This window comes from Microcaecilia unicolor, chromosome 1 (genome assembly GCF_901765095.1).
Source record: "Microcaecilia unicolor chromosome 1, aMicUni1.1, whole genome shotgun sequence".
NCBI classification, from domain to species: Eukaryota; Metazoa; Chordata; class Amphibia; order Gymnophiona; family Siphonopidae; genus Microcaecilia; species Microcaecilia unicolor.
In genome coordinates, this window is record NC_044031.1 from 209,732,413 (window position 1) to 209,755,739 (window position 23,327).

A 23,327-nucleotide genomic window follows, 5' to 3' on the forward strand; every position below is an offset into this window, starting at 1 on the left:
ATGGCAGACTGTAAAAAGCGTAAATAGTCCTGGTGAATTGTGCATATAAATACAAGGAAGGAGAATAAAGGAGTTCTATTGGGGGAATACCAGAAGGATTGTGATTTTTTTTTTTTTAAGATTTGATTTAATCCTTGGAGATTTGATCCTGAAGTTATGGAATTTGATGAATAAACAGTTTTTGAGTTGACTCCAGCGTTGTTTTTGGACTTGAGAGAATGTGACAAGTCTTCCAAGCTTGTCTAATGTAATAGCCAGCCTTATTTTCCCACAGTCTGCATCTGATATTCCTGTCATCCTTCCCTCCTCCCCATCAGTGGTCTTCACATCATTTCTGCAGGCTGCTGGCAGCATCAATAAGGACAGTAAGCTGCCTCTGGCTGGCCCCAGAAGCATTTCCTCTGCTGTGTCCTACATCCTCTGACACAACTTCCTATGTCTGCATAGGTGAGACATAGCAGAGGGAGTACTTCAAGGGCCAGCCAGAGACAGTTTGCTTTCTTTATTGATGCTGCTGGCAGCCCGCAGAAACAATGGAGATCGCCGAAAAGGAGGCAGGAAGGACGACAGTGATACTGGACCACAATAGGGGGGGGGGGGGAGAAGGGTAAAAGATGCCAGTCTGTGTGCAGGGAGGGAGGTGCCAGTAAGCAGGCAAGGGGGAGAGGGAGAAAGATGGCAGACTATGGGGGGGGGGGGGGGGGGGGGGGGGGAAGGTGCAACTGCGAGGCCCTTAAGATTGTTGTGTTTGTTTGCTCTGGGCCCAAATTTCTCTCATCAGCCTTGGGTTTCCTGGGGGAGAAGAGGGTAACCACACCCACTAACACATCTTTCCCCAGGTGGAGGCACCACATGCCAAGTGAGTGAGTGAGAGTCCAATGGAGTCTGTCCTTCACGGGGACTGCAGCCCACTCTGACCCTGGACACAGACATGCCCAAAGGGGTGTTAATATTTAATCACAGGTGCCAGGAAATTTGGCAGCGTTATATCTCTTGAAATCAGCACATTGGGGTAACTATCACTTTATAAAATCATACTATTGGTATATAAAACACATCTTTCTGGTGAGCCCCCATACCTTTCTCACTTACTGACTCTCTACTCCCAGAGGCATAGCTAGGGGGAGCACCAGGGGAGCAGCCGCTCCCCCAAACAGACTTCCACTGGTACCTATTTTTTTTTTTTTACACAATCCGTTGCATTTAAAACACGTGCTGGTGCCATTGGCGGTCTACTCTCTGCTCTGCCGCGCCTTTAATCTGGCTACGCTTCTGCCTGCTTCACTCAAAAAGCTCTTAAGATCATCATTCCAAAATCACTTAGTAGTATCCTCCTCTTTCATGGGCACACTAGGAAAGTGGTCTTCTCAGTCCAAGGCTCAGAGCATCAGAATAAACTACTGCGATCCCTACATCACTAGACATTGCTTCAGAACTTTAAATCTGAGCTTAAAACTTTCTTTCTATTAAAAGATGAGTATACTGAAATTTTTCCTTCCTCGAAGTGAGCCTGAATGACTTTACTTCTTCTCTACCACCCTTCCTGTCCTATCACTTTGTCGTTCTACCCTTATTACCATTTCGGTCTTGTCTTGTCCTCCTTCTCCTTTTCATACATGGAAGCCACCTAGATGTTTCTTATGATGGGTGTGATAGTAAATCTCAAACTTGAAAGCACAACTCATTTCTCACACTGGCCTTTGAAGGTCACTTTATTTTATTTTCCTTTGTGGGGTGGCTAGCCTTAGAGACTCAGCCACAAACAAGATCTGCTGATATTCAGTGGCAATTAAATCACCGAGTATCACCACAGACTGCTAAACTTAAAGCTGGATATTTCGTGGATAATCCAGAGTGGAGTTAGAGGTGGTTTAGGTGCCGAATACTAGCACTTAACGGCATACGTTTTTAGTGAATAAATCGAACTTCAAAAAAGTCAGTTTACTTTATATGGTGTCACTTAGGTGGTTAAAGTGTTGAATATCACACATAATTGTACTGGGACCACTTTAGGGCAAATTGTACTCCAAACATACAAGACAAGCCATAAACTCTAACCAGAGTAATTATTAGCTAATTAGCTCTACAGGGTGCATGGTAAGAGAAATGGCTGGTAGGAAAGGGGGGGGGGGGGGAGAGGAAATGGTGCTTCTGTATATGACTCTGGGACCCATCCTATATAATAATTCTCACCTCCAACGTTCTATACTTGGGACCGTGGCTCCCTGGCTGCAAGTGGTCTGCGAGGCAGACACGCACGGACGTCACTGACGTCAACACAGCTGATTCCAAGGCAAGGGGAGGAGTAGGGAAACACGTGCAGTGTGTTTTCCTACTCTTCCTACTGCCTCGGAATCATCTGTCACCCCCTCCTGTGAACCTGTCGATTTTCCCCCCCCCCCCCCGGAACGCCGAAAACTGCTGCCGCCGCCGTTGTTGTGCTACCTTCCCTTCCCATAGGTTCTTCAATCGTCTTCTTAGAAAGTTTAACTCCGTATGTCAGACGCACGGAGTTAAACTTTCTAAGAAGATGATTGAAGAACCTACGGGAAGGGAAGGTAGGACAACGGCGGCGGTGGTGGCGGCAGTTTTCGCTGGCACGAGGGGGGAACGACAGGTTCGCGGAAGGGGGGGTTCGAGGGGGCCGTAGCATGGGGGGGGGGGGGGAATTGCCTGCCTAAGGCCCGTTTCCTTGCCTACAGAAACGGGCCTTTTTTTACTAGTTTAAAATATTCGGTACAATTCTGGAGACCACACCTTCAAAAAGATATAAGCAGGATGAAGTTGGTCCAGAGGACTGCTACTAAAATTACAGAGTAACGTGGAGGGGGATAATTGAACAGGGATGACCATCTGCGGGAGGTGGTGGAGAGGAAAACAGTAACGGAATTCAAACATGCGTGGGCTAAACATAAAGGAATCCTCCTCAGAAGGAAGGGATCCCCAGAAGCTTAGAGGCGGTGGGAGGCAGGCCTGGTGGTTGGGAGGTGGGGATAGTGCTGGGCATACTTATACGGTCTGTGCCAGAGCTGGTGGCGGGGCGGGTGGTTGGGAGGTAGGGATAGTGCTGGGCAGACTTATATGGTCTGTGCCCTGAAAAAGACAGGTAGAAATCAAGGTAAGGTATACACAAAAAATGACATGTGAGTTTATCTTGTTGGGTAGACTGGGTGGACCGTGCAGGTCTTTTTCTGCCGTCATCTACTATGTTACTATGTTATCTCTAAGGGTGCCCATCTCTAAGGACGTCCCACGAAGGGGCGGGACATCCTGTATTATCAAAACAAGACGGGCGTCCATCTTTCGTTTCGATAATTCGGTCGGGGACGCCCAAATCTCAACATTTAGGTCGACCTAAGAGATGGTTGACCTAAATATTGATCGTTGACCTTAGAGATGGGCGACCTCTGTTTTCGCCGATAATGGAAACTGATGACGCCTATCTCAAAAATGACCAAATCCAAGCCATTTGGTCATGGGAGGAGCCAGAATTCGTAGTGCACTGGTCCCACTCACATGCCAGGGCACTGCAGTGGACGTCAGAAATTGCTCCCAGGTGCATAGCTCCCTTACCTTGTGTGCTGAGCCCCCCCAAAACCCACTCCCCACAACTGTGCACCACTACCACAGCCCTTAGGGATGGAGGAGGGCACCTAAATGTAGGTGTGGTGGGTTTTGGAGGGCTCACATTTACCACCACAAGTAGGGGGGGATGGGCCTGGGTTTACCTGCCTGAAGTGCACTGCACCCACTAAAACTGCTCCAGGGACCTGCATACTGTTGTGATGGAGCTGGGTATGACATTTGAGGCTATAAAAATGTTTTTAAATTTTTTTTTTGGGTGGGAGGGGGTTGGTGACCACTGGGAGAGTAAGGGGAGGTCATCCCCGATTTCCTTCCGGTGGCCATCTGGTCAGTTCGGGCACCTTTTCTAGACTTGGTCGTGAAAAAAAATGGACCGACTAAAGTTGGTCAAATGCTTGTCAGGGACGCCCTTCTTTTTTCCATTATCGGCTGCTCGTCAGGGACGCCCTTCTTTTTTCCATTATCGGCTGAGGATGCCCATCTCTTAAGCATGCCCCCGTCTCGTCTTTGGTACACTGCCAACATGCCCCTGAGAACTTTGGTCGTCCCCGCAATGGAAAGCAGTTGACGCCCAAAATTGGCTTTCGATTATGCCGATTTGGGTGACCATGAGAGGACGCCCATCTCCCGATTTGTGTCGAAAGATGGGCGCCCTTCTCTTTCGAAAATGCCCCTGATAGTAATGTAGTAGATGACGGCAGATATAGAGCTATACAGTCTGCCCAACAAGATAAACTCATATGTGCTACTTTATATGTATACCTGACCTTGATTTATCCTTGCCATTTTCAGGGCATAGACCATAGAAGTCTGCCCAGTACTTGCCCCACCTCCCAACCAAAATTGTAACTGGTTTTTGTCATAAAGCATATGGGGAAAGATCTTAATGTATATTCTGTGGAAGAAAGAGGGGAGATATGATAGAGACTTTTAAAATACCAACATAGCATAAATACACAGGAGGCGAGTCTCTTTCAATTGAAAGGAAGCTCTGGAATGAGGGAGCCCAGGATGAAGGTGAAAGGGGATGGTTGGAAGTAACCTGAGGAAGTACTTTACGGAAAAGGTGGTTTATTCGTGGAATGGCTTCCTGGTGGAAGTGGTGGAGAAGAAAACAGTATCTGAATTCAAGAGAGGTTGGGACGAGTACATAGGATCTCTAAGGGAGTGATAGGGGGAATAGATGGAATGGAGGGGCAGACTGGATAGGCCATACGGTCTTTGCCTACATTTTTCTATGTTTATTTATAATATGCCATGTGAAATGAACTGGCTTTAGCATATCATAATAGTTTGTTTTACCTCTAACCTTTGTGTGACATCTCTGTGGAGGGTCAATACCCAACTCAATATCAGTGCTATATACTCTCTCCCATCTTATTTTAAGGTTTCTAGCATCTGTATACAAGTGTTTGTTTTGTTTTTTTTCATTTTTTTTTCTCAAAGTGGGGAACAAAAAAATTATGCAAACGTACAGTGAACATATAAAATAAAAATATATCTGTGTAGTTTAAGCTTTAACACAAGGATTTTCCACTTGAATGCCTAATGGGAGCTTCACAGACGAGGGCCAGTAATACTTGGTGCCCCATCGTGTCTTTTTTCCAAGGAGGGAAAGATTTAAGGTTTTGGTGTCCATATGCAGAACTGGAGAGTGACAACATGGATTCTCACTTGTAAATGGAGTGGCGTGGGTGGAGGGGAGGAGAATCCCCTGCAGACTGGAAATTAGGAGTTGGGGGGGGGGGGGTGTTGAAACAGTGTTATATATTGTGGTGTCTCTTTGAAGTGGCATTGGTGGGCTGCCCTAAAGTAATTTGGAAAATGTCTTCTTTTTGAGCCAGGTACATGGCAGCTTCCAACATATTGCACTTATTGCACTTTGCTGCCTATGCCTAAATCCAGGGCTGGCTATAAGATGAGCTGCTCGCAATAAGGAATTAGTAGCATTCTTGAGTTAGTTGACTGCAGGGCCCTGGTGGATAGGCCACCATTGTCTTCACACATGTAAAGTTGGATGCAAGGAAACCAGACATAGAGGTTGGAGAGCAGAATGGCATTGATCTGAAAGGTGTCAGTTCCAAGCAATTATTCTCCATCAGGCGGAGAGGGAGGACATCCTTAAATACCAAGAAATGCAGTCAGGGACCAAGATAAAGAAGAAAATGAAATCCTGCATTACACAGACTGACACAATGGATGCAAATACTGTACATTTTGAGCAGATGTGCAGGTAGGACAGACCCCTTGCAAGATGCCTATATCTGTGGGATTCCAACTTGATAATTTGTTCCACTCCTTCAGCAACAAACTTCTCTCATTCTGGAATAGGGCATAACCAGATAAAAAAAAATGCAGCTGGAAGACCTTGAGGGCAGCAAATATTCTGTATGGACACCAACAGAGAACTAGTATTTTGATGCTGCCTAAAAACACAATGACAATAGTCCAAAAGATGGTGGTGTTCCAGAAACTTAGAAACTTGGTCAGCTTCAACAACATGTCCTTTTCAATCAACTTAAAAGGGGAGCGGGAGAACATCTAACACCAAATTAAAATGGACTATTAAAAAAACAAAAGTCAGAGTCATGAGAGAAAAAGAATCGCAACGTCAATGAAGCAGGTTGGAAAATTTTTATTTTTCTAAAAGAGCATTAATCAATAACATAGGAGTCAACTCTTAAAAATTATTGGGAGTGCTTAGCCCACTGGAAATAACCCTTCCATGGACACACACAAGGATTTTCTCAATATTGGGGGTGCTGCAGCACCCACAGAGTCAGCTCCTAAGATCAATGAGCAAGGTTGGTCACCCTTATAATGGGATAAGTAATTTTGTTAGGGCATTTAATAGAATACTGGAGAAATTTCCATAATATTTTCTTTCCCACCATTCTTCTAGTTGGTTCAGTTCTCTCTTGTTTGAAAGCTTAAGTTTTTTTTTTTTTTTGCTGCTAAGGTACAGCCTTTCTTTTGCTATCCCACTGAAAAGACCTGAATCTGAAGCCCATGCAGTGTTGTATACAGTCTGACTAGCTTGCTTCTATTTTTAACTTGAGAATTTTCTGCATTATACTTGGATTATGTGGTGCAATTATGTGTGCTAAAATTAGTTTCATAAACAAGTCATGCATATGATAAATAGCACCTTGAATGTATAACAGAACACAAAACATTTTAAGTCTTTGACCTATGTAATGAAATTCCAATATGGTAGTTCTATCTTTTAGAATGCTGCCTATGTTTGAATACTGGTTAGTAAAACATTTGAGATTTCTTTTTTTCTAGAACCTATACACAGTTCTTCAGCAAAAGCTCTAACAGAAAAGCTGCATTTGAAATACTCGCAGAAGCCATGGACAGAAACAATCAAGCTGGCTCGTTTTTGCTTGGTAAGGTCTTAATTTGGGGGATGGGGGAATCATGAGATGGACAGACCCTTGGAAAATAAAACGAACAGCTATAATATATTTTCAATATGTATGCTAGTGGAGTTTTCAATTATGTGTATGGGGCTAATGATTTGCACATGCTGGGGAACTGGGAAAGGAAATAATCCTGCAAAATTACTTCGGAAATAAAAATGGGCTGAAAACGCCCATCATGAGTGTATGACATCTCAGTAAGGAGTGAATAAGGCAAAGTAGATTGCTATTATAAACTCACTTGCAGTTGTAAAGATGCCTAAAGTAGCTCATCCCAGTGAGTGAAGACTGAAGGCCACAATGAGGTTTTTTTTTTTTGAGTGGTATGGATGGAGTTCAAATCCTAGGAAATCTGACTGTTATCTTACTTAATGAAAGGAGAAACAAACTATTTACCTTCTCGGATGCTGCTCAGATCCCAAGCTGACTGCTCCCTCTTGCCAGCTTCAGGTTGTGAACATTTAACATCTCATCTGATGCTGCCCAATGTTTTGTTCCTTCAGTTGATGTGGTAGTCTACTTCTCCACTTGCCCAGCATCTGGCCCCCCCCTCACTCCTCCCTTATGCTACCTGTGTAAGAATCCTTTTCAGACCCTCACTAGTCCAAAATGCTCCTGGCAGCAGGACCATTACCATCTTAGTGCAGTGAGGAGGTGCAATCAATTTTGCCCCAGCATCTACTGCTGGGATGGTTGAAATGGTTCTGCCTAACCTCTTTGTAACCTAGAGACCTGTGGTGTGGATTTTGTGTGGTGATTCTGAGGATTTACTAGAGGCCAGATAAATTAACACAACGTTCTGCCTTTCTGCATCATGTACGAAGTCTCCCTAGAGCTTTATCCTTTGAAGTGCATACACAAGTCCAGAGGTTTTATCCATTTCTCTGCTCACCTGCAGAATAGGACTGAACTTGAGTTACAAGCCAAAGATGAGACTCATTTAAACTGGAACTTCATTATAGGGGAAGGTAATGTGTGGAAAAGATTTCCAAGTAGAGAGAATCTGTATGGAGGAGGATCCCATAGAAGGGAAATTCCCTGGTAATATAGTTGTTCAGAGGGAATAGGTTCACCCAGCATTCTGGGTTACTGGTTTCTCCAAGGAACTGACCGGTGTACAGGGATTACAGATGCTATTATATGGTGTGATGCTATACTGAGATAGTGTTTACTAAATGATCTCGCTGTTCTGGCCTTCTGGTACTACTTGGGTTTGTTGGTGGGATCAGAGGAATTCCCGACCACTGCATTGTTTGGGAGGAGAGGATCTTTTTTGTGTTTTTAATGAGATCCCCTCTAATCACGTTTCTCATGCCAAATGCAAACATTCTAATTCTCATGCAGTTAACAAAAAGTCAAATGTTTCTACCTATCCAGTGGCAGAAATGTTCTGTCAGCATCCTGAAAACAGTTCTTATGTCTGCTATTCCTGTGTTTCTGGAAGATGAGGAAAGGCAATCTTGATTGTTAAGCCTGATAGTGAATAAACCAATTTACAGGACATTTTAATTACCATGAAAACAATTGGAAGAGCTAGATCATATGCAGTGGCTAAAAGGACTGCTAGTTTCGTAGTTCAGTGCATGAGTTAATGGTGGTACTTTTCTGCTTTTTCTTGTATATTCGTTCTTTATGTAATTCTTTGATGGGAATTATATAGCAAAAACCTGTCTTGGGTAGAGGAGAAGTAAGATCCATTTAAGGGTTCTTAAAGATACTGCGATAGATCCTTGATAGTAGAGAACATAGGTACCCCTACCCCTTACAAGCATTCTACACACCCACACACCAGGCTGGTAGTCTTGATAACATTAAATACTGAGGTAGGAATAGAAAGTCTTCCCTCTGAACAGCAATAGTTTGTGCAGCAGAGGATTATTGCTCAACATGCTTTTGCATGTTTTGAAAAGTTGGGACTATTTTCCTTTGTGCTCAAATCACTAACCAGCATATTTCTGGATCTAGCCATACTGCCTAGGCACAGATGGGACACCCAACCCACTAATATGCCAGCACTTTTTTCTATAGATATTAGTGAGGGAATAGTTTTTTTAAATTTTATTCAGGATCACAAAAGTACACAACCATGCACAGAAACATATCCATCTGCTAGATAGGTTAGTCCACTATTAATACCCATAGGTGTAATGAAAAAGAACTAACAAATGTCAGCCCTTTTGTATTTGGGTAATGACCGAGATATACTATTAAAAAATTTATATAACAAAGCATGAAGTTTACTTGGTTACGTTCTGCTGTATATCAACCAGTAGTAAATAATAGTAATAAACAATATTAAGTGCATTTTTATCATATACTACTGCATTCTTCAAAATAGAAAGAGCAAGTTCCCACAAAACATCTAGGCACAGGTTAAAAAAAGCTTTCAAATGCTCCCAGGTTTCAACCTAATACATATAGGCGTAGTTTGACTGTTTCATTGGGGGGGGGGGGGGGGGGGGGGCAAAGAAGGGGCGGAGCATATTAGCATATCATTTGCATATAAACATATGCAAATGAATATGCTAATATGGAGGAAGGAATTGAAATTTACAGGCAAAATATCACAGATGCACATTTCAAAAAGCTGACACATTTCAATTAATAAATTATGAATAAAATACTTTTATCTACCATTGTTGTCTGATCATTTAGTTTTTCTATTCGCTTTGGTCCCAGTGTCTTCTGTTTTATGAAGTGTCTTCTTTCCAGTAGGCTTCCCTCTGCTCCCCAAACCTCCCAGTCCCATCCATCTTCTGTTCCTTCCCTCTGCTCACCATCCCTCCGTCCCATCCATCTTCTGCTCCTTCCCTCTGCTGTGCCTGACCTCTCCCAATCCCATCCATCTCCTGGTCCACCCCTCGCAGTCCCATCCATCTCTTGCTCCTTCCCTCTGCTCCCCACCTCTCCCAGTCCCATCCATCTTCTGTTCCTTCCCTCTGCTCACCATCCCTCCATCCCATCCATCTTCTGCTCCTTCCCTCTGCTGTGCCTGACCTCTCCCAATCCCATCCATCTCCTGGTCCATCCCTCTGCTCCCCCCCCCTCGAGGTCCAAGATGGTGACTCCGTTTACCCCCTCTCTTCCTCCCTCCCTCCGGCGCAGGCAACAGTCTTCAGCTTTTTCAGCGTTCCTGGCAGCGGTAGCGATGTACACGTTGCCTTCGGTCTGCCCCGGAAGCCTTCTCTTCAAGTTCCTGTTCCCACCTATGCGGGAACAGGAACTTGAAGAGAAGGCTTTGGGGCAGAGCTGAAGGCAGCGTGTACATCACTACCGCTGCCAGGAACGCTGAAAAAGACTGCTGCCTGTGCCGGAGGGAGGGAGGAAGAGAGAGGGGTAGACGGACACGCTCCTCTCCGTCCGCTTGGCTTCCCTGCCCTCTCTGTCTGTGTCCCGCCTTCCTCTGACATCAGAGGAAGGCGGGATGCAGACAGAGAGGGCAGGGAAGCCAAGCGGATGGAGAGGAGCGCGTGCCTGCATGTGTTTTTTATTTTTTTTTTAAACTAATGGCGCGGCGCCGCCTCGTCGTCGTTTGGGGGGGCATTGCCCCCCCTCGCCCCCCCCCCAGTCTATGCCTATGGTTAAATGTGAGAGATGACTGTCATAAATAAACTGCAATTTTTCTAGCAAAAAAGGTGCCGGTACTCAAATGCCAGGCCACCCTTCAGGGGTGGGGTGATCACTGAGGGACTCACCCCACAATAGCCAGGCCCCCTGCAACCAGTCACAGAATCTATGACAAGGCAGAATTGGTGTGTTGAGCATGAGCTCTTTCATTAAAACTTGTGGTCCATGGGTCAATTTTAGCAGACACTGGAAAAGGTGCCGGTACTCAGTACCCCCTCAAAAAAAGCCCTGTAAATAAATAGATAGAAACTCTGAATGATAAGCACCTGATTCCCATAACATGTCTGTGTTAGTGGCCCATTACCAGGAGAAAAAAAAATCTCTGCATGAATATAACACATGCTAGGATGTCCCTGTAACCAGCCCCGCCAACTGACCACTAATTTAAGATTTATAACAAATTACTACACTACCTATGAAAAGTTATCCCCTCTTTATGCTTCCTCTGTGTACATCCGTATGCTGCACAAGCTGGCATGTTTGAAAATATAAGTGAGATTAAATACTAATGCTACCAACAATAAAGAATGACAACGTAGATGCAGCAGCTCATAGGTTTGCTTGCTTTGTTTAGAGTATTCGGGGATGACAGCACTGTGGGCAGTGGTGTGCTGGAGCAGGCTCTCACAGGCTCTCGAGAGCCATTTGTTAAGTTTTTAAGAATTTTGGGAGCCGGTTCTCCATGGCTACTTTAACAAATGGATCCCAAAATGTGGGCTTGGGCCCCTCCTGAATTCTCTTTTACTCTGCTGGCGAGAGAGAGCCCCCTGACTGTGGGTAACAGAAAACTCAGACTAACCTAATTGGTTTCTGCGTTTTGACATCACTTCATCTCCTGTCTATTAAACCTCCTTGGTTAATTCTACCCTACATAAACAGACTGAGATCCAGACACTTTACCTTAAACCACATGGAAGACTGGCCAAAAGGAAAATTAAAATAGAATGTTAAGTATTATTAGGAAAGGAATGGAAAACAAAAATGAGGATGTTATAATGCCTTTGTATGCTCCATGGTGCGACCGCACAGGAGACACCATAGGAAAGACTCTGGCTATGTCTGAGCCTGGGGTCAAGTTGAGAAGCCTGTCACGCAAGTGCAGCAATGACATCGTGGGCTCGAGCTTGTGTGGAGGACCTGATTTCTTCCAGGAGCTGTCTGGCCTAGAAATTTTAAGATTTTAGGGGCTCCAAAGGTAAAAATATAAATATTTAAGTGATCCAGGGCAGTAAAAAGCCATGGAAAGGGGACATTGATATTGTTCCAAGGTTGCTGCGATCACGATGTGTTTGTGCTCTTTATTAAATAAGTCTCAAAGCTCCAGAATTTTGGCATTGGCGAAATCTTGTCCACCAGTAGTTGATGTAGGAGGCAAGGATCCCCAAAACGTAAAATTCACTTCTTAAAGGTTTGGGGGACATATATAGATACATTATCGGGCTGTACTGTGATTAGAGCGAAATCCTGATTGGGAGTCGTGTAGTCTCCCAATCAGGAATTAGGAATTATTAGGAAAGCAAACAAAACTGAGAATATTATTATGCCTTTGTATAGCTCCGTGTTATGACCACACCTTGAATACTGGGTGTACTTTTGGTGACCGCATCTCAAAGTTATAGTGGAATTAGAAAAGATACAGAGAAGGGCAATGAAAAAGATAAAGGGGGATGGACAATTTCCCTATGAGGAAAGGCTAAAGAAGCTAGGGCTGTTCAACTTGGAGAAGAGATGGCTGAGGGGAGATATGATAGAGGTCTTTGTTAAATTGTTCTGCTGAAAATGGGAGCAAAAGGTACAGACATGTCTGAAATGCTTGGAATAGTCAGTTCAAATACAAATAACTGAAATACGTACTTTCCATCCCACACCCTTGGTAGGTGTTCATGGGCTAACGCACAGTTTAGCAGTTGATAGGGGCCTCACTTATTCAAGAGATAACTACATGGCCTGGGGGGCAAAGTCTGCCAGAAGCTTGCCCATGTGGCAAGGAATTGGCGTCCCACCGGGTCCTCAAAATTGCAAATTCCCTGATGCCACCAGCATTATATGGTGGGCCCCAGTCCAGTAGCCAGCACAACAAAACTGACTTCAATCCAAATGGCACTACCTTGCTGATGAAACTTTTAAAGCAGGGCATCCCTGGGACCATATAGATATACTATCTAAAAAGTATTAAGGGTCACACCTTGCAGGGCAGCTCCAATAGTTGGTCAAAGCTTGTAAGACACCCTTCTAAAACTGGGCAATGGGGACACAATGCCAAAACACATGACCCAAGGAGGCAGGGGCTAGTCCACACTTTGGACAAGTATCCCCTCTCCACTCACCACTGTTACATTCTGCTGTTCTATTCCAAAATGATATCCCGAATTTACTCTGTCTTTTATAACTCTTCATAATGTAACCCATAAGCGTACTGCAACCAATTGTACCTCCGTATATTCCGCAGTTCTATTCCTAAATGATATCCTGAATCTACTGTCTTCTATAACTCTTCATAATGTAACCCACAATCGGACTGCAACCAATTGTACTTCCATCATTCACAATGTATTGTAAGCCACACTGAGCCCGCAAATAGGTGGGAAAATGTGGGATACAAATGCAAATAAATAAATAAAATAAATGGAGACCTGCTCAATATGCTCTGTGAGGAGAAACATGCAGGCAAACAGCACATTTTACAAAAGTTCTCGATATAACACGGACAAGTGCTGCTTAGATAAATTGTCCAAAAACTTGCTGCTGGTGCCTCACAAATCATACATCAAAATCCAAAAATTTATTTTTCTGAATTTCAAGCACACTCACCTCCAATCAAACAGTTTTACGTTCTCTTTAAAGTTTGAGTACAAGGCAATAAGCTTCAGCCACGCCGCACTGCTTTCATACTTATAGCAGAGTCTTATGCGCTCGCATCGTCATTGGCTCAGCCACCTTCACTCTAGTTTGATACCCCTTTTAAGTTCAGTCCTGCCTGTGATTGGTGGGATCCTTATGAATTGTTAATATAAAAGCACTGTGGTTAGAACCAGTATTGCCAGGTGGGCAAAAATTTGCCGTGGCGGGTCGCGGTTTTATGGGCTTGTTTTGGGTCTTTTGGGCGGTTTTTAAAGCGTTTTTTTTTGGCCGCAGGGGGTGGGGTTAGTGACGTTTTGGGCGGGGTTAGTGACGTTCTGGGCGTGGCCGATGACGGCGGGGTTGATGATGGCGGGGCAGGGGGTGATGATACGGGGGTGGGGGTGTCAGGGGCGGGGTTTGACTTTGGACGGGTTTTGGGCTGGATTTGGGCTCGTTTGGGTGGGAAAAAAATTTTCCACCTGGCAACCCTGGTTAGAACGCCGCCACCATCTTGGCTAAGGCATGAAGTCGGCAGGCTATGGTAATCTGATCAGTAGGTAAGATTCTGCTCAATCTTTAGTATTATAGTTATTTTGAATATCAAAAGGGATAGTTAATACTTTTGCCCTTATTTTTTTAGGGGACCTCCTTGAAAAAACTTGTTACAAAACACGTGCCTTGTTGGAGCACCGTGTCCCTATTGCCAACATATCTTGAAACTTCTATTATAAGATGAGTATATTGTTAATTTAAAAAGTTATAACATTGGAAGACTTAGGTCAGTTACAAATATAATTCATGTTAAGGAGAGTTGAGGTGGCTGAGCCAATGATTATGTGAGCACATAAGACTCTGCTATAAGTATGAAAGCAGTGCAGTGCCTGAGGCTTATTGCCTTGTACTCAATAAGCTTGGATAAATTGAGCATAAAATGGTGAAGTCACTCTTCCTTAAGAATACAAGTGAAGACCTGGGACCATTTCTCATCCAGGGCTGCATAATTAAGATCTGGAGTAGTATCCTTTTAAATGGTGATGATGAAATTTGAGGGGTACAGGTAGCTGTGAGCCAAAAGTATATGCTTCTGAAAGTGTCTTGAACATCCTCCATGAGGTCCTTTCCAGGGCAGTGAGAAAAGATAGTGGTGTAACTGTAAATAGGCAAAGAAATGGATAGGTGAGAGTGAAAACTCTTTGTAAATTTGCAAATGCGGTTTCAATTTCTCCTCTTCAGTAACTGTACAAGATACAGTAGTCCATTCTCTGTCCACCAACTAAATATAATAGGTCCCTGCCCCAGGGGAAATGCTGGATTGTTGCAAAGGAACAAGTATGGGGTTACTTTGGCAGAGAAATAATACTAGTGGCACATCTATCGCCACAGTTCACGAGCAGATCACAGTATGGGATAGTGGGCCAGAGCCCCCTGTGCCAATTTTCCAGAAGTACATAAAATATGATTGAAGTGCACCCCCTGGAAGCTGATAGATATCTATAAAACACTTAGTGGAGTGGAACAGGAAGACATAAATCACATGTTTACTTTTTCAAAAATACAAAGACTGAAGGGCACACTGACGCTACTAAGTAGTAAGTGTAAAACAAATTGAAGAAAATATTTCTTCATTGTGTAATTTTTAAATTCTGGAATTCATTGCAGAGAATGTGGTAAAAGCAGTTAGCTTAGTGGGGTTTAAAAAAAAGGTTTTGACAAATTCCTAAAGAGAAAGTCCGAAAGCCATTAAATTGAACTTGGGAAAATCCACTGCTTATTTCTGGGATAAGCAGCATTAAAATCTTATTCTTTTGGGATCTTACCAGATATTTGTGACTTGCATTGGCCACTATTGGAAACAGGATACTGGGCTTGATGGACCGTTGGTCTATCCCTGTATGGCAATGCTTATGTTAAGTAAGGTTCCCCCCCCCCCCCCTCCAAACTGCGTCTTTTTGCTTGGTTCTGCTTCTTTTTCTGTCATCTTTGATGTCCTTTGATCTTTGTTTTTGTTTCTATTTTGGTTGTCCTGGACTTTCTGCACTCCATTATCCGTTTTTTGCTTGTTTTCTTCTACTTATCTCTTGACTTTCACCTGCAAAGCACAGATCAGGCACTTTAGATTCTGCAGGCACTAGGAGAAGCGAGAGTTCACATAGCCTTTTGAGTGGCAGCTACAGCAGTTTAGAGTACATTGTAGCCGGAACAGGGGACTATAAGTGATTTGTGACTCAAATCACAATTGTCACCTGTAGTCCTCATTTCTGACCTAGACACAACTTTCCTTTCATTATCTTGGGCTACAATGTCAGTTGGGCAAGTTGATCTTTTATGTGTAATGCCTAGGTGGTCAGGCATGGCTTGTACTCCAGGCCCATGGAGTGGGGCAGAGGTGAGTCACCCCTAGGTCTATGTGTAAGGGGAGAGGGGTGGCCTGTTATCAGTATATAGTTATTACTGAGCATTGTTCAAGTTTTGCATAAAGAACCCAAGTTAGTTCTAAACCAGAAAGGTTTACTGTAACTTCTAGCCTGCGTTGTTTCATTGAGAGAGAGAGTCTGTCTGTGTGAGTGGATTAATGTGCCAATTAGCCTCCTAGTGTAAAATGGTCCCAGCTCTGACCTCTCTACAAATTCTAAACTGTACTAGAAGTAACCTGCCCTGATGGCTCACTGGGCAAGAAAGGGTTGCATGTTATCTAATGCACTCTATATTACCATGAATTAATTTTATGAATGTATGTCTGTACGTTGCTTGGAGCTTTGCTGGGCAGGTGTGTCAAATTTTAATAAGCTGGATAATATACAATATTTGGTTAATAGTCAAATGCCTCTTATCAGTTGCTCTGTCTTGTCTGCAAGTCACAACAGATGTGGTTCTCCAGTTGGTGGCTGTGGTTAATCATAGGATGTATCTTTCGTTCCATTCTTATACTTTTTTTCTTCTCTCTGGAGATCAGTCTTTTCCTTGTGGCTTCTGTGGACACACAGCTTCTCCCCAGGCCCTTAGCACACCCTGTGGCTGGAAAAGTGAGCAGGACAGATCCCACACAGTCCTCTGTGTGTCTCTTACAATTCATGTGTTCCATCCTTAAGGGTGTGTTCTGTTACTCCTATTTTGTCACACTGCACATGATGGCTAAGGAACAGGTTGTCCAGGCTGAAAAATTAGTACTGAGGACTTAATGACCTGGATCACACATGAATAACTCCTTTATACTGCTGCAGGCATAAATACTGGTACACTGCACAGTTACAAAGTTAATGATAGGAAATCTCTTAGCCGTGTTTCATCATTTTAATTAACTTGCCCTGTAACCTACTTTCACAGTTGAAAGGTTGTGTGTGTATGTGTGTTGAAGGAAGGGGTGGAAAGAGAGAACACTACCTGTCTTTTATAAGCAAACGAGATATGATCTCATAAAACTGTGTATAGGTCAGGTACATCTGCTGTTAAGTATTAGAAACCAAAACCTGTTTCCTAGGACAATCTATGTTAATCTAGTTTGTCTCTATTTATCAAAGGAAATGGGTATTATTTTTGTACACAACGTAGTTGCAAATATTCTCATTCTGGAGCAGTGGCAGCTGGTAAGACTGTGATTTTAGAGAGCATGACCTGCTGTAAATAAAGGAGCAAGGTTTGGCTGAGGAGAGGCTTTTCCCACCAATCGCTCAAATTATGCATCTAGGCTGGATCTATGTTCTCCTAATTCCTCTTTCAGAGGTCATGATTACATAAGTAATGCCACACAAGGAAAGACCAAGGGTCCATCGAGCTCAGCATCCTGTCCACGACAGCGGCCAATCCAGGCCAAGGGCACCTGGCAAGCTTCCCAAACGTACATACATTCTATACATAGCTAACTGCATGGAAATGGGAGAGGGGAATAATTCCTGGAACTCCCTTCTTTTCCTACTGCTGCAAAGTAGACAGGTCTACTATATTTATGTACATTTGGCGTTTTATTGCGTAGAACAACCCTTCAGAAGATACGTATAAGTATTTTTACCTAATCAATGTCTGCAGCCCAGTGCTTTACTATTAAGAGTTGCACTACCTCCCCTTAGCTCCTCATCCCTTGCTTTTTTTATAACCATGTACTACTACCACCATCAAGAAAAAAAAAGTGTGTGGGTCCTTCACGCTCACAGGAAGAAGAAATAGGCATGATCTCCTTCCTTATTAATGACAACCACAGAACAAGCTTTTTACTCCTCTTTGGACCTGGTTTTAAAGGCCTGACTTTAAAAATTATGCAGTCATCCTTCAGGTCTTTTTGCACAATTATTTGCTTCTGGGTTTAACTAATACCTCCATTACAATGGAATTGAAAAGAGCTGTGCACTGAAGTCAGCAAGAATGTTTTGTGCAAAAACCTTTTTATTATTTTTTTTTTGGTGGGGGGTGGAGATTGTGTACAAATCTGCCTGTGCTTTAGTACATTGGTCCTTAGTATGCAATATATAGGTTTCTGTCAGGACAATGAGTATAAAGGCCCCTATAAGGAAAGTTTCCACTCCTCTGAGAAGAGATGAGGCATTCTGTCCCAGCAAGTTGACTGGACTAGATGTAGTTCACCTCTGCGTCAGCAATTGGAGGAATTCAGAAGCTTGTCTTGTAAATATGTGGTTTATTCCTCAGTTTGCTGTGCTGTGGCCGAGGGATACCCCAGAGGCCAACGTACAAACAATTTAGTGGTGTCTGTGGGCAAAATGCACTCCAGATTCTCCCAAAATTTCTCACCATGCACACAGACTAAGGTCCCGTGATGCAGGCTTAAAAGCTAATAATAGGTACAATACTCAAACCCCAAAAGGTAAATGGGAGACTCTTCTTAAATAGAGTAAAATTCCCTTTTATTGGGCTTTCCAGTAATGTACCAGTATAGACAAAAAGGATAAGAGAACTATGAGGCAAATAGTCTATAAAAACAAAAGCAGTTACAAAAAGAATCAAAAAGGCTGACTGGAATGGTAACTTTTGCCCTCCTCCAGAGCAGTATTCTCTGCTTGCTCATGCATCTTTCATGTTTCCTTGCAGATTGCCTTTTATCAGTTGCAGTGGTTAATCCAAGTATTTCATCCCTCTCTCTCTCTTGGCTCTAGTTTCCCCAATGCTTATTTTACCTTCAGGATAGGTAAGCACTTTGGTTGGGTTTTGCCTCCTGTTACTTTACGGTATTAGTACTCACTAGTTCCACTGCTCCCAGCTTTGAGGTCGTTTCCTCATAATGACTGCCTTTTTGGTAGTAGCTTCACTCTGTTATCCTCTCGTTTAGAGTGTCAGGTTTTGACCAAGACCAATCCCTCCCCTTTGTATTTGGTACTACTACCACTACTCATAGGAGCCAACTTTTCAAAATGATTGGGGGTGCTGAAATTTTTTTTTTTTTATAGTTGGTGCATTCTCCCCTCCCCCTCCCTCCGAGTGCCGCCCAGAATTTTAAGTCATCTTACCTCAGGGTCCCGGCGGTAGCAGTGAAAGGCGAGCAGGCTCGGCGCGCCAGCCTTCCCTTCTCTCTCAGCTCTGGTCCAGCCCTCATTTCCTGTTTCCGCAAGGGTGGGACCAGAGCTGAGAGAGAATAGAAGGCTGAAGTGCAGAGCCTGCTCGCCTTTCACTGCTGCCGCTGGGACCCCGAGGTAAGATGACTCTTTAAAATTCTGAGCGGCACGCAGGAAGGCGAGGGCGGACCGGCGGAGGACTGTTGAGGGAGAAGAGGGTGGGCACCGGGCAGGTCAGGCTGGCAAAGGGAACTTCCGGTGGGTGAAAATATTGGGGGTGCTCGAGCACATACATGGAGTTGGTGCCTATCCTACTACTACTAATCATTTCTATAACACTACTAGAGGTACGCAACACTGTACACATTATATGCAGGTACTTTCTCTGTCCCTAGAAGGCTCACAATCTTTTTGTACCTGGGGCAATGGAGGGTTAAGTGACTTGCCCAGAGTCACAAGGAGCTGCAGTGGGAGTCAAACCCAGGATGCTGGGATCAAGTTTTGCTGTGTGAACCATTAGGCTATGCCTTCACTGAGTACCTTAGGAGCTAGCTGAGGATCATAAGAACATAGTCATACTGGGTCAGACCAATGGTCCATATAGCACAGTATCCTTTTTCCAAATAGTGGCAGAAACCTAATTAAGAGCAACATTCCATGCTACCAATCCCGGGGCCAGCAGTTGCTTTTCCATGTCTGTCTCATTGGCCTTTACCTCTCTTATCCCTAGAGTAGGGAGCCAAGGCCAATGTTTTCTAATATTCGATGGACTGGGTGCATAAAAACTTTTATCCAACTTTTTATATGCTGAGTTCAAAAATTTTGGACTAAAGCAAGTAATATGTTGGCAAGTATAACACAAGTACCAGGATGTCAGAAGTGTTTTTAGTAATTGTTTAAATGCAAAGTCTACATTAAGTTGTTAGCATATCATTAAAAAAAAAAACCAACAACTTTAGAAAACAGCTGGTTAAATCAGGAAAATGTTACATCTGAGCTGCTTCATAACGTCTAATTAATAATTTGTCAATGTGTTATTTTCTTGACCATGCTATGCTTTGCAATCTGTGTGCACAAAGCTGATTATTTTTTAATTTAAGTATAAACAATTATATCCAAGCAAAAAAACACCTGTACAGCAAAGTGTACAATGTAGTAAATTCATACCTGAATGATCAAAGGAAGCAATTCAGAAAGAAAACAAAGGAACATTGTGTTACTACAGTCCACAATATTAAGAGAGATCCAATAAAGGTTATTCTTGGTTGTAATACTGATTTTCTTGATAATAAAGTAAAGGCAAAAGCATAACTAAAGTCACAACCCTGGGCTATATTCAATTTCAGTGCTATCATCATAAAGTGATAGAAACCATTGGCATCTCTAACCATTTAGATGATGGAAAAGAAGATGATTGTAAGGGTTCTTCCTTTTGATCTAAATTTTATTTTTCCCTACTAAAGCATAAGCTTCAATTTTTTTGAGCCACTTTTTTTCCAGAATAGACTACTACATATTTGGATTGGCACTTCTCTGAAGCAGGGGCACCGAATTTTCTCCCTACAAATGTAAAGGAAAACACATTTTGGCAGCAGGGCCAGCCCAACCATTAAGCAAGACAAGATGGTTTCCTAGGGCACTAGATGGACAGTGTATTAAAGTTCCATAGGCATTTGGCAAAAGTACAAAATTAGATTGTGAGCCCTCCAGGGACAGAAAAGTCCAGCGTACCTGAATGTAACTCACCTTGAGCTGCTACTGAAAAAGGTGGGAGCAAAAATCCAAATCCAAAAAGTCCTTGGCTTGTCAGAGAAATAGATATCTATATCTTGCTTAAACTAGCATCTGAAAGCCTAAAATACGTGGGAATTCATTGAAGTGGATATTTTACTTACTGTCCTATCAGCACTGCAGGTTGCAGTGTGTCTGGTATTTGCAGTCTCTAAAGCTGCTTACTAACCTGTTGAAGTGCAAGCATGCATCCTGCCTCAATCCAGAGGACTGGGATGTGCTGGCCTTTTTGAAAGGGCTTGATCTGGATGTGAGGGTGATGACCCTGTTTAGTTAGTTATTTGTACCCATAAATCCATAATGTTTAAGTACCCCCATGATACAAACTTGTTCCTCATATTACATCTGAAATTATTCATCAATTTTAAGTCATACCCAACCCTCAGAATCCTGGTATGCCACTAGGCTGATCAGAGAGACAGGTTCCTCTGTACCATCATGACTGTGAAGTACAAGGCAGCCACCATCCTGGTTAGTATTTCTCAAAGCCACCTTATTCCTACCCAAGGATTCAATGTAACATTTGCCCCTTCCTTTTATTCCTATTTTTTTTCTTATCTCTAGGAGCTGAAAGATATCAATGAACCACTATTTTAAAAAAAATCTTTTTATTGGTGGATTTGTGGATTAACTCTCACAAACAAGGTAAGAGCAGATGGATCCTTTCTTCCTCTTTCCCTATTGGCTTTATCTATGCACATAGAGCCTACTTTATAGAATTACCATTAACATTTACTCACAGGTTGCCTGCATGTATGATTAGCATAATTGCGTATATACACGTTTGTGCTCATACTTGCCAAAAATGTGCCTAAGTGCATATTTCTGATAGGGACAGATGTTGGAACAGGGGGAGCCACAGGTGCCATGGCACCCCCAAACATTTCTCTCTGATGCAGCAATTGAGCCATCTCCTTCCCCCAGCTTCAACAATCAGCCCAGTCGGGCATCCCTTTCCTGCGATTTGGCATTGCCTCCTCTCCCAAGCCCCTTACGGTCCAGTAGCTCTCCGCGCCCCGGTCCTACCTTTTAAATAAGCGCCTCTCTTCTCTAGTGGTGACAGACAGCATTAGCAACATACTTAAGGCTGTCTGCGCCGCCCTTGAGGAGCTTTCACTTTGCAGAGTTCCACCCTCTCTGATATGATTTCCTGTTTTCACACAGGATGAATGCAGGGAGTGGCTGCATCACAGGGGCTAGGGTAGTGGGGGAGAAGGGGAGCTGATGAATTGCAGGTGCTGGGAGGAGGGGTTGAGAGAGAGGAGAGGATAGCTGCTAGACTGGAGGGGGTCGTGGAGAGGGAAGCTACCAAATCAGGGTGGGGGTGAGAGAACGGGAGTTGCTGAATCGCAAAGGCTGGGGGGGGGGGGGGGGGTTGAGAGAGAGAAGAGTTGCAGAATTGGTGGGTGAGTGAAAGGGGAAGGCTGCTGGAGTTCAGGGGTGGTTAAGAGAGACCTGCTACTGGACTGCAGCAGGGGAGAGGTTTGAGAGAGGGGGAGCTGCTGGAGAAGGGGGGATACAGGCCCAGGGGGGAGGATGGAGGGAGGGAAGGGAGAAAGAGAGATGTTGCACCTGAAGGTAGAGGAGAGGGACCTGGGATGTTGGAGATGTTGGACCTGGGACAGGGTAGGAAGATTCTAAACATCCAGATGATATAAGGAGATGGAAGGAAGATACTGAACGTGTGGAGGGGGCATATGAAGATGGGCGGGATATAGGGAGATTTTGAACACAGGGGCGCACAGAGATGGAGGGGAGATGTTGGAGACTGGGAAGCATATGGAGGGGGATGATGGGAGATGCTGGTACTTGGCTTTGGTTTTGGATTTAGTTTACACCTTTCTCAGTAGTAGCTCAAGGTGAGATACATTCAGATATATTAGGTACAATTTATGCACAGTACAAAAAAGGTAAACTGTACTTTTTTTTTTCCTAAGTAATGATAGGCTTTTACAAAGAAAATTTAATATCAGTAAAAAGTTCATTTAAATGTTTGCTGGGCAACATTATTTTAAAAATCCTAAATGATAGGCTTGTCTATTTAAAGAAAGCAGGGGAGGAATGCTAGAGAGGCAAGAGCATAGGTGATATTATCTTGGGGTGGGATCTAGGATGGGGCTGGGGGGGTGTTAGGGGTGGAGCTTAGGCACCCCCAACCAAAAAGATGTTCAGCTGCTCTTTTGCAGATGGGCAGGGCTTCCATTTGTATCTGGAACTTATAGTATGCAACTCCCTGGAACAGAGGCACAAACGTTTTACACCACTTCTGGCTAGGAGGAGTGTGCATACACACATACTTACCCAGTTAATATATAGTATTCTATAAAGAAATGTTGGCACCTATTTTGCTTTACAGAATATGTTGCAGTCAGGTGCCCTCTGGGTGCCAGTATATAGGTGCAATCTGCAACAGAGAGAATTGCATGGGCAGGTAAATCTCATACCTAGGGATGACTTGACTGGTGTGCAGCCCTCAAGGACTAGAGTTTGAGACACCTGCTCCAGTTCCTAAAAGAACTTCCTTGGTTTAGGGGTCATGCATTTCATACACTGCCTTTCT

At 43.6% G+C, this 23,327-nt stretch overlaps 1 protein-coding gene across 1 annotated transcript in view; it reads left to right on the forward strand.

The window, feature by feature from the left end:
* The window catches only part of LOC115472877 (mediator of RNA polymerase II transcription subunit 1-like), a 128,355-nt gene that overhangs the window by 16,302 nt on the left and 88,726 nt on the right, over positions 1 to 23,327 (forward strand). The window contains exon 2 of the mRNA XM_030207404.1: positions 6,874 to 6,977. Within this exon, the coding sequence (XP_030063264.1) occupies positions 6,874 to 6,977 (104 nt within the window). The remainder of the gene's footprint in view (positions 1 to 6,873; positions 6,978 to 23,327) is intronic.